General features: G+C 38.1%; 1 protein-coding gene across 2 annotated transcripts; it reads right to left on the reverse strand.

Annotated features, from left to right (window-relative positions):
* Positions 1-688: 688 nt before the first annotated feature.
* Positions 689-9,639, reverse strand: LOC113008374 (protein eva-1 homolog C). Of its 2 annotated transcripts, XM_026145744.2 has the most exons (8): positions 9,043-9,639; positions 6,789-6,994; positions 6,542-6,665; positions 5,103-5,255; positions 4,712-4,855; positions 4,527-4,598; positions 4,360-4,440; positions 689-3,218 (listed from the first exon to the last, which is right to left on the reverse strand). In XM_026145744.2, the coding sequence occupies exons 1-8, from the start codon at positions 9,137-9,139 to the stop codon at positions 2,833-2,835; spliced, it is 1,263 nt and encodes a 420-aa protein (XP_026001529.2). In that variant the 5' UTR covers positions 9,140-9,639; the 3' UTR covers positions 689-2,832. The 2 variants fall into 2 exon arrangements, with proteins under 2 accessions (XP_026001529.2, XP_026001536.2); XM_026145751.2 differs by lacking the exon at positions 4,360-4,440.
* Between the last annotated feature and the right edge of the window lie 2,566 nt (positions 9,640-12,205).

The following is a 12,205-nucleotide window of genomic DNA, read 5'->3' on the forward strand; positions in this document are numbered from 1 at the left end:
TCCGAGCTCTAATTAAATAGACTGATTTTCACGTCAAAGTAATATTGCTATAGAACTATTTAAAACTATGTTTCTTAATGTCATTGGTTTAATTTACAACATATAGAAATATAGGGATTCTAAATATTAGACCTCATTTTCCAGTTCAAATAAGATAAAACTTATACTGTCTTTTATCTTTAAAACTTTACATAAAATTCTGTGTTTGTACTGGCAAAATTTAGGAAAGGATACAAGTAAATGGTGATTCTAAATATCACAGTACAGTTTACATTCAAACATCAGTCACATTTGACCTCTGATCAGTTTTACATTTCACAACAACTGAAGGTGTGTTATATCTTTAAATAAAGTATTTTTAAATAGAAAGAAAATGAGCTGCCTAGTTAGTCAGAATATACTATAGTATGTAGTATTATATAATAAGCTCAAGTCAAATCAATACGATCAGCCATTACCTACTCTTACACTACAAACTTTGTAACGTATGTGTTAAATGAACAACAACAAAACCCCCAAAATGAATATACACAAAATACAATACTATTCCTTTAAAAAAACACTTCCCAGAGAGTGCCCTGCTTTGGTGGAGGTTTGTGCTCCTGGAGTGCTTCTTGTCAAATAAAGTATTACCTACATGCTAAAACTGAGGGGTGTCCTAGTTTTGGAGAAAATTGACCACCTTCACTTCATTATTAACCTATAATGACATTATTATTACAGAGGCATAATGCCAATGAGTCAACGATGCAAAAAATAAATATAATAAAAGTACAACAAGGTACCACATATTTGGATAAAGCTACCATAAGTAGTAGTCTTCAGAACAAGCTATGTGCAGAAATGGGGTGGGGGCGAGTTTCATCCGCTTTGACTTGTGACCCCTTCAAATTAAGCAGTCTGTCATGTGATAGAGCAGTTTCACCAACAGTCTTTTCATTCATCCCAGACTGTGATTTTAAGGATTATAATGACTTCAGCTGAACTGTACTCACAGTTTAAACACTGATTCTTTCCCTGTGGGCTCAAATTGTGGTCAAAAATATTTTTTGATCAGTTTTGTACTTACAAAACTGCAGTAAGTACTGCAATTCTGTTCTCTGATTGGATAGTTAAATTTGTGACTGATATGACATTGATCAGCTGAAAGGAAGAAAAATCGGGTCAAAATTCGTACTTGTAAGTTAAAACTTGAGTTTCACACGTATTTTTTTTTTCCTTTGTATCTGTAACCAGATCTTAACAAAAAGAATTTGTAACTTGTGTAAATATTTTTACACACCCAAATCTTTTCTACGCACACACAAATTCTTATCTACAGATGCACATATATACACATTCTGATTTAAAAGTACAAAATATTTATGACCACAATTTGATCCCATACTTTCCTCAGCTGATGTATTTCTGAGAGCAATTGTGCAAAGACTTTGAGTATGTTTTTCCATTTCCTGGATCCAGACTTTTAAACCCCTCTACCCACTAATCAATATCTGATATCGGGCTATTTTTTCATCATAAAACCTTTTTAAAGTTCTCCAGGCTACTTGTACAATTCATGTACAATTGCATTCATGACTTCATAAATTGTGACCACCAACACCATTGAGACATTTCTGATGATGCCTCAAAAAACATCCCTCTAAAGATGGTCAGGTACAAGAGCTGGAAGAAAAATAAGTGAAAAGAAAAACTTTGAAAGACCTTCAGAAAGCCTGGAGAACAATTGCTTAGACCAAAAAAATTATAAGCAAAATATAAAGAAATAAAGGGTGGGTCAGGACTTTGCACAACTTTTGTGTTGTAGTTCTATCAGTTAATCAGATATAATTACTTTTATCAATCCGAAAAGGCACAAAAATTTAACAAAGAATCAAAATATAGTTGTTAGTAGATATTTGGAAATTATTCAATTTATATATTTATTTTTGAGGATTTGGTTTTGCACTGTTCTACATTTAACTCTCCATCCTTCAGCAATAATATGAAATGTTTCCCCCACAAAAGAGCAGCTTTATTTTTGTACGTTTTAATGAAACATTAAAAATGGCATTAACTCACCCAATGATTTATTAGTCACACAGTGCACTGAAAATACTGGTTTTCCATATTGTAACTGCAAAAATGCATTGAAGTTATTAAAATTAAATCAGTGGCACGTCCACTGTTATTCCATAAAACACAGCAGCATTTGAAATTAATTGAAACAACAAACATGTGATGTTAATCTTTATGATTGTAATCAACCACCATTAGGTTTTCATGTATTTTAGTAGTGTCATCATGCATTGAGACAGATTAGAAGGTTCAGTTACATTTAGAGAGAAGCTATCATCCTTTCACTTATTTTCTGTCACATATACCTCATTACTGTTCAGGTTAAACTGCTTTTAAATAATGAGGTTATTGTATGTACAAGAGGTTCCCTTCAGGCTGTTCTAAACACTCAAATTCAGACTTTATTTTCTACTCTTGGCTTTGCATAATGTCAAAGATTGGGGACTTCCCTAATTCATCTCTGGCACTTAGGAACCAACCACCTAATGCTTAAGCTTTGAGTTTGTGAGGGGCACCCAATCAGAAGAAAGTTGGCTTGGAGGAAGAGGAGTTCATATGCCTCGTTTCAGACTGTGAATGAACTAAGGACCCAGCTCAAGATAAATAAGGATTATCTTGGATTTTGAGTCATGCAAAGCTCCTCTAGAAGAGTAGAGGAGTGAAAGTTTGGACCTGGAAATGAGCATAATAGGTCCAATTTACAGTAAAAGCACTATCTCAGTATGATTTCAGTTAGCAGCTATCGTTCTAATGCAGTATACTGATGCTTTACTCTCAATTGTTGTAGGTTTTAATCTTGTGAATAGCGTAAGGGCTGGAGTCTCTGTGTGGCCAAATGTCTCCATTGGGCAGATCCCTAGTCTGTTCCTCCCCCCACTCAACCATCTCTACTGTTAAAGTGGGTGGACTGAAGATGTCAGTTGTCCGGTAGGATTGTGTGAGGCGGCGGAAAGAAGATGTGTCAGAGACATCCTCTTCAAAGAGGTCCTCCATGAGCTCCTTGCGTCGTCTGCGAGATGCTTTCAGCTCATCATTCAGGTCAGAAACCAGATCTTTAACGTCTTTCACAAGTGTGGAGCGAACACCAAACAGGCAGAGCAGGAACACGAGACCAGCACAGATGCCGGAGACAAAGTAGAGAGCAACTCGCTCTGGGAGACCTGGAAGAGAGATGTGTGAGGAAATTAAAAATTTGCCAACATAAGCCACAAGTGTCCACTCAGCTCATCTTTCTCAAATTGCTTTAGAAAACACTATTAATACAAGGTGTGACCTTTCAAAGAAACCAGTAAATTCATTTCATGTGAGTAATGTATCAAAATCAATTTGCAAGTGCTCCTATTTCAGTTCAAATATCCAAATAATTTTATCGATATTTTCTTTCTATTTAAATTAATATTGTTATAAACTGATTTAGCTGAAAAATCTTCCTGGGCAGTGCAGTATTGTAAAAACAAAGACACAGCATTGGCTCTGGATTAGGATCATCCCTGCAAAAACCATATATGATTATTTATCTTAGTCAGAGTACATAATGGCTAATATTTGTATTTTCCACCAGCAGGTTAATGTATGATCCAAGGGAACAAACATAACTGTTTTTTTTTTTATATGTCCAAATATAACATGTCATAATAAACTGAAAGGAAAGAAATAGACTGAAATTAGGAAAAGTTATTTTTAAATATAATAAGCTAATAATTATATGAAAATGGAAATAATACAGAAATATGTACGCAAATTTTAGATTACTACTTATCAGCACAGACAAGTGGCTGGCACACTGATAAGCAGAGGCTGGCTGGAGCCTTCCTGTGTGGAATTTGCATGTCCTTGCTGTGCCTGTGTGGATTCTCTCCAGCAGTACAAACACATGCATATCAGGTTAACTGGTGAGTGTAAATTGGCTGTGGACGTGAGGTAAATGAATTGCATAAAGTGAGCAGAATAAAGAGTAAATGTGGATTGTGGTTTAAAGGGGCCAGTAAAGAGTACATAAGTGCTATATGAATGTCAGTCCAGTATCATACCTCTCTATCTGTAACGGCTGAGATATATGTCAGCCCCTGCAACACTAGGCTAGATAAGCAACTGAGAAAATAGACAGGTGGTATATAAGGGCTTCCAGTTACTCTAAATCAAATTTAAAAACAATACGTTTCATTTTATTCAGCACCTCTTCTAATTTTTCCATGTCGTTTTGGAGCTCAGTATCTCGACTGTGTCCACCAACGTGCTTGAACACCGACATTTCTATATATGTGGCTGTAGCCTGACATCCACAGGCATCAGTACACATACCCAGTATTTTGTCAAAGATCTCCAGAGAGTTGGTTAAGAACACATTTTGAGGCCTGTAGGTGGGGCCAGTGTACCATCCACCTGCAGGCGAGAGGGTTCTGGGCTCAATAGCCAGTCAAAGTCTGCTGCATGCAATGAAACCTGTGAACGTTCGTTTTCACACTCACCGTGTGTGTAATCTGAGATCATGAAAGGATCTGTTGGACCTTGACCCACATCTTCTAGGAGATATCTGGGGACTAAAGAGGAAATGAAACACTGTCACAATACGCAGCTGTATGCAAATACAGAAAATATACTATGCATCTACATCCAAGCCAAAAAAAAGAGTAGGTGTAGATTTGTCACTTACCACAAGTGAAGGACACCCGCAGGTGTTTCCTGGTGCCGGGGAAGCACGGGTCCCCAAAGGTTCGAGTATCGGCTATTAGTGAACAGTTTGCTCTGCTGTGACACCTGCGTGACACTTTCCTCAGGGCCGCCGGAGACAAACACTCTGAAATAATTTAATATAAATGAAACCAATGATTGTAACGAAGAAGACAACAGTAACATTTTATTGTTAAAGAAAAGCTGTTTCTCTAAAACCTGAGCACCTAGAAATTAATGAATATGAATAAATAATTCCTATTTATATGAATGATTAAATACAGTACAGTAGTAATTCTCCATCATGTCTATACAGGACTTTAGCTCCACTTTTTTGCCACTAGATGGCACTTGAGCCCCCTGCTGTTGCAGACCCATGTCAGCCTTTGATCCAGGTTCCTGAGGACAGTGAGGACTGCCGTGCAGCAGGTGTCCAAATGAGGCAGAGTAGATTGCGATGACAGTCTCATTTTTACACATCAGCCTCAAACGCTCATTTTCACACACCAGTCGTGTGCGGTGGTGCTCTGAAAAACAGATGAAATGGCACATTTTGAAGAACATCTAAAAGTTGACAAGAACTTTCTGTAGCTGTTTTAAGAAAATCTGATGGCTGAAAGCATTCATTGTTATTATTTCAAAAGTTTACAACCTTGTTTGACAGCTGTTTAGAGAGCTATGTAAATGACTCAAGCTACCCTGCATTTCTTTATATTTTGCTTTCAAGCCAGTTTTTTTTTTCCAAAGTAGTCTTGAGCAACAGTTCTCCAGGTTCTCTGAAGGTCTTTGGACATTAGCTGCTTTTTCACTCATTTTCTAAGCATTCCTTATACCCACTCTTTTTGAGACGATGGCTTTTGTTTGTTTGTTTTTGTCTTTTAAGCTACTTAACACTAATCTATGAGCTATGGACATCAGATGAACAGTATCTGAAAGTCATGTCTTAAGAAATAGGGAAAAATCCAGGAAAGACGTGACCCTGGCCTGACCCAGTAATAAGGAAGGGAAACACGTTAAAAAGGCTGTTACTATATGTTAGACATTTATTATTTATTTATTATTCCTCCTGTTCAAGCTGATTATTGCAAATCCAGTCATAACCTATTATAGAAGAGGTAATTTAATGCGACAATATATGTCAAAGTGCATATGAAGTTGATGTGAGACTATAAGAGTCACTAGTGGACTGATTGTGTGGCTTTGTTTAAAAGCTACAATCACAATTTTAGAAGACTCCCACTTAATTTTATGTAACTCAGACTTTATATGCACTTCAGTTTGGAATGCAAATGTTTCAATGTACAGTTTTGTGTTTTATGTGTGACTGCCCGTTTTTTTTAAAACACCCCCAAAAAATGTAAGTTCCTTTTTATGTTTTGCTTAACAGGCCTGAAACCAGAGGCTGACTGAGGAAGAATATTACAGAAACTCTAAATGATACCAAGTTCAGTTCCTCTTTTCTAAGTTACCGTTATATTTATTACGTTTTAGATGTCTGTGAGCATACAAAAGACATAAATAAGATATTTTAAACTAATAATAATTTCAAGACGATTACTTAATTATAGAAAAAATGAAAGAAAAAAGATTTTATTTACCAGCTTTATATGCTAATAGATTTTTTTAATTAAGAACTTTACTGTGCAGCTCTTTTTTTCAAGCCAAGGCCCCTCTTATTGATAGTTTTCTGCACACCTTTTATTATGCACAAATTATGTGATGGAGTCTTTCTTTGTCAGTTAGCTAACATAAATTTAAAAGTCATGTGTTCGCTAGTGGTGAAGTGACTGGACTGTCCAGCTCAGTAGTGCACCTGGTCTGCACTTGTAGGAGACTAGGAGGTACTTGGTGGTGAGGGGACAGGGATCCTGGCCAAACACCGGACTTAAGACGGGAATGTGGCACGACCGCCGATCCTGACACTCTGACAGCACTTTCTACAAGCACAGGAAAATCCATGTGGACCACTGTTATCTTCAACAGGAGTCGCCCATAAGAGCATTTGATTAAGGCAGATTATGCAGTGAGTTCACAGTTTATGTCAATGTTGCTATGTGTACCTCGATAGCAACTGAGGAAGTGCACTCTGTGTCCTCCTCCGCAGTTGTGTTTGTGCTTGCAGGAGGACATAAATGCTGACTGGGAACACGGCGTCCATAGAAGGCTGATAGGATGGCCACAGACGTCCTGGAGGGACACTTGATGATGAGAATTTCTCCTTCACAAGCATGAGCCGTGTGGTTTTTCAGAATGCTGTGAAGATACACTGAAAGATAAAAAGAGCTGATGATGTCTATTTTATCATTTCAAACACATCTTACACCTCATTTATAGTCGCGTGCATAAGTCTTGAGCCCCCTTTATTTCTTTATATTTTACTAGAAAAATGGGAATTAAGTATATAAAGCAAAAGCAGAGATTACACAAATATAACAAGCTTGAAAGTCAATATTTAGTGCCACAACCTTTCTTCATTCAACACAGTCTGAACTCTCTTAGGCAGACTTTCTTGTAATATCTCTAAATCGTCTTCAGGAACAGTTTTCCAGGCTTCTTGAAGGAAAATTTGATTCATCATTCCACTTTCAGTTCCTGTATAGCGTCATATACGCCAGCCTTTTCTTCCTGTTTCCCTTTCTTAAGAATTACTTCTTGTCTGCCGCCTTTCCATTATGACCATTTCTGATGAGGCATCAGTGAACAGTAGATGGATCAGCTAAAGGGCCACATGCATCTCTCAGCTCCTGCGTCAAATCTTTGCTGAATTATTCTCTGATTCTTCAGGAAATGTCTTTCAGACACATTTTGTCTGCTGCTGATAGTTTTTAAGACCTGACACTTCTTCTTTTGTCCTCTGCTTTTCCAGTTTTCTCTTTTTTAAGGGCGCGCTCCACACTGTCTATCAACGTAAAATCCTATTTTAATCCCGTCAAACCGTATAATCATTTAGATTCAGTTAAAAAAATGGGACTAATTCATGTGCTTTCGTGACATGCGCTCAAAGTACCTCAAGATACAATTTGAAATAGTTTTCTTGCTAAGTTCTCTGTTATGTGTAGACACAACACTGGTTCATCCCTTGAGCTGGGTGAAATTTTTAAGCTTGAATAATTCAAAAGTCAATGTTAAGTAGCTTAACAAGCGAAAAACATTTCTCAGAAAGCCTGGATGAAAGAGAAAGAAATAAAGGGTCTTCTTTCTGTTGTTAACCAACTAATAAAGACTGGATGACTCAGTTACCTTTACTCATGCACAATTTGCGACCCTTTCATTGTCAACAAGTCAACAGTTTGACTTATTTAGAGCTTTTTTTTTAGCCCCTACAACAGCTCAGTCCCCTGTCGACAGGGTGGTGTCCGACTCACTGGGTGTAGCTCGCCAAGACAATTTTTGGACTATGACCACACATATAAACATCATCAGCAACAGCGCATAGACACTGAAGTGAAATCTCCCCTCCCATGTGTGTTTCCTGTACTGTATTGTGCTAGTGTGTACGTGCAGTATATCTCGCCTTGTGAAGATTTATAATGCAAATTTTTATTATGTATTAAGACTTAAGTTATGTTTAGGGTCAAGTTTAAGGCTAGTTTATTTATTAGTTATGGTTACATCTCTAGGACATGAATATAAGTCAATGTTTTGTTCTGTGACATGATGGAAACCGTGTGTGTGTGTGTGTGTGTGTGTGTGTGTGTGTGTGTGTGTGTGTGTGTGTGTGTGTGTGTGTGTGTGCTCCACAGAGGCGTTTTAAAGCTTTAGGGAACAAACGAGACACAGTACCAGGCACTCACTCACAATGAGCTATTATTAGACACACACACACACACACACACACACACACACACACACACACACACACACACACACACACACACACACACACACACACACACACAAACAAACAAAAGATCTCTGCTGTGATCAGATATAGAGATGCACATGCAAACAGAACAGTGTCTGAGACAAAAGCTACCTTTGGCTGTGTCTGAACATACAGTACCAATGTTTCCATAATGTCAGTAGTGACACAGTCCAAATAGGAAAACAGCTCAGATGATAAACACAGGTCAGCTGTAGTTTATTTATTGCTATGGGAGTATCTGGTTGTATTGAGTGGATATCCAAGTTCAGGATCTGTTCTGCAGCCTCTTCACCCTGATTCTGGTCTCTCCGCGAGATTATGACAAGCTGCTTATGAAGCAGGATGTGGAAATCTGTTAGGAAATGTCATTGTGAAGCTTCTTTATGCAGCTGAAAAGCAACGCATCAGCATTTTGAGTCCGCTATTGATTTCAAAACCAAGAGACTTACGAGAGAAATCAGGAGCCGAACGTGCTGTGTGCATCTTCAGAGCCAGGAGGAGAGGCAGGAGACAAAAAGAGCGGCAGAAACTCCAAGACGCTGTCATTGTGAATATCCTGCAACAGACCCTGCAACAGGGTTTGTGTGGTAATAGGCTGTTTGTGCGATTGACTGCCTGTGAGAGAGCAGTCAGTAGGTCAATGATGCCATTGTGTTTACAAGAAACAGCTGGCCCTGCTGAGCAATAAACTAGAATTACTGCCAAGCATTTATGTGGTTCTATCGCTCATCAGTCAAGTTTACATCCATGTCTAACCAGACTTGACCTTTGACCTGCTGCATATGAAATTTCATCACTTTATCCTGTTATCCTACCACACATTTGTGCAAAACATTTTGTCATCATTTACGCATGAATTCTTGAGTTAGGGCCAAAAATATGTATTTGTGTGGTCCTGCTGACGTTTGACTTTGTTTGACTTTGTTTGACTTTGACTTAGTTCATCCCTGAGATCAAGTGGCTGTTTGCGCCAGATTTTGCTTTCCTGAGATATTAAGTTCATGCGAATGGGACTGACAGATAAGGTATAAAAGGTTAAAGTAGCCAAATGACCTGTCCATAAAGGAATCCATCTGCAGCAACATGGCAAGCAGACACCATAGAAAGTCACATGGACATGTATTTGTTTTTTTCTAAATCCAACAGAGGCTGGCTCCTCTGGTTAATCAAAGATATCCAATTATATAGAGATCTGTAACAACGTGACCTGAATTTACACTTGCTTTATGACCTCAGTAAACAATTTCCAAATGTACTTTAATCAATACTTTTTAACGTTATATGTGAAACATGTTCTTTTGGTAAATTTTGTAAACATGTCCAAATCAAGCATAAAGTAGGATATGCCTTGTTACAACTGTTATTGAGAAGTTGTCCTCATGTCCCCTGTTTCAGATCCACCTCTCAATCATGAAGTCTGGTTTATTAAATAAAGAAGACGAGGATGAGAAATTAACTCCAGGCCTCAAAAAGGGAAGTCTGCAAACCACTGGGTAACAGCATACCATTTGACTGTGTCTTTATGTATTATATAGCACTAATTGTTGAACTTCAGCATTGTTTTGATTCAGCCTTAGCTGATCAGTTTATGTAAAAGCAAAATTTTCAACAAGAAATCTTTAGATTTCAACTGCAAACTGAGCACAACTTGTAATTTTACTATTTTTGACTATCTCTGGCAACATGTAACTGGGATTAAAATATGCTGCTTCGTTTTGTGTGTTTACGTTAAAAACTTCATGCTTATTCCTAAACTTGAATAAGGAGATATTTTCTTCTTCTCGTGCTTTTGGTATGATGGTTTTCTATCTTTTAAAAAAAACAGCTTGTCTCTGAACCATAAACAAAATGTGGAAACAACTATAAAACTGACTAACTGCCATTTGGGATTTTGAGGGGAGGGACAGTACATGTTGCAACAGTTTCCTGATATTTTTTCTGTGTGCAACATAAGCTTGCCGGCCATTTTTCGAAAAGATCTGTATATAAGCATGTTGGTATCCCACCCATCTTGCCAAGAAGTTGTTGTCCGGGAATTAGTTTCATCGTGTCGCCCACTTAAAATGTTATTGAAATTTAGGCCTATGAATGTCTGAAGTTCACAGATCAAAACGTTCCTCTTGTGTAAAAGAGGGAGTCTGGAATCCACCACAGAGCAGCAGAGTTTACAGGATAACAGTTTGACCTTTTGTGTGGCTGCATGTGTGTGTGTGTGTTTGTAATGGCAAAATCCAGTTCAACTTTCTTGGATTCGGTGTCCACATTGAGAGCTCTGTTCATAGAGATAAGGCACTTTTTCCCCCCCATTTCCATTTGCTGTGTGTGTGTCCAGTGGAGATATGTGTATTTATCTCCAGGAGATAGGGCTTTCCTGGGAAGTGGAAGATCATTAGTAAGCTATGCACGCTCCCGGGATACTTTGGAAAACTCTCCTGTTGAATACCCCAGCTGGCAGGGCTGAATCAGTTGGTTTCAGTTTACTATAATGGCTGTGATTCTAACCTTAATTTCCCTTTTACTCATCCCCTCTTTCTCAACACGGTGTCGTCATGGCAACCAAACACAACACAAAATACCCATGAAATCAGCCCATGCTGACCTCAAGACGTTATCGATAACTGCAGTCGCCCGTGAGAGCGAATCTATTGAATTTCTTAATAAAACACCAGCGCTTTGTCACACAGGTTTCAATGGACACACCCTCTGTCACAGCAAATGCTATAATAAAGACTGACCACTGAAAAGCAGTTTAATCATGTGAGTAAATGAGAGAGGCACTCCCACCGTGCTGCAGTAAAATTCCACTCACCTCCCAGAGGTGGTGATTATTTTTTAGAGGATGTGTTATGAGTGAGCAGAAATGGACATCGGATTTCCAAACACTTGGAAAGTAACCTCCATGACTCCGAAGACATTTAAAAAGAAAAAGGAGGAGGACTTTTTCTCCATGATCTCTCTCCTTTTGAGTTATATTTCCTGTGGCGATGGGGTGTTATTTGCCAGATTTCCGGGATTTGTTGGTAGTTTCATTGTGATGGGTTTGTTTCCATGCTCGCGCTCTGTGATGCAAATTCCTCAAATCCTCTCGAGCAGATAAATGAGAATGGGGCACAAAGCCTTCTTTTTCAATTCCTTGTGGTACATTTCACAATCTCGCCAGTGTTGTTTGTTTCTTTAAGGAACTCTACACCGCAGCATGGGGATTTTGTCATAAAACTTCCCTTTCCCCTAATTACTGTAAATGATGCCATATTACAATAAACACCGGACTGCCCCTCCACTCCTGTCTCCACTTCTTAAGCACAAACTATCACTTTCAGTCTTTAATTGACCAAGAGACCTCCTACTTAAAATATGGCAAGCATATACAGTATTCAGCTGAAAAATTTCATGATATTTGATATTCTTTTAGCGCTAAAATTCAAAATCTTAAAGTATTTTAATATTCTTTATTTCCAAACACCACTATTCGAGCAGTGTAAGTTGGCCCTTTTTATGCCCTTATTTTATTATTGAGGGGGATTCCCACAACCACAGCTCATTACTCAGAACATCCTCAGAATACCCCCAAAGTATCACATCATTTTTTAAAGAAGAGGGCAAAGCCCATTC

The sequence above is a fragment of the Astatotilapia calliptera genome, chromosome 2, assembly GCF_964374335.1.
Source record: "Astatotilapia calliptera chromosome 2, fAstCal68.1, whole genome shotgun sequence".
NCBI lineage: Eukaryota > Metazoa > Chordata > Actinopteri > Cichliformes > Cichlidae > Astatotilapia > Astatotilapia calliptera.

What these genes read in the sequence shown, in the direction of transcription:
- LOC113008374 (XM_026145744.2), bottom strand. Translation starts at nt 9,139, where the DNA reads ATGACAGCGTCTTGGAGTTTCTGCCGCTCTTTTTGTCTCCTGCCTCTC. An exon ending in TTCGGCTCCTGATTTCTCTC is followed by an intron (nt 6,995 to 9,042) that starts GTAAGTCTCTTG and finishes TTTATCTTTCAG; the next exon opens with TGTATCTTCACAGCATTCTG. An exon ending in GATCTCAGATTACACACACG is followed by an intron (nt 4,441 to 4,526) that starts GTGAGTGTGAAA and finishes TCTCGCCTGCAG; the next exon opens with GTGGATGGTACACTGGCCCC.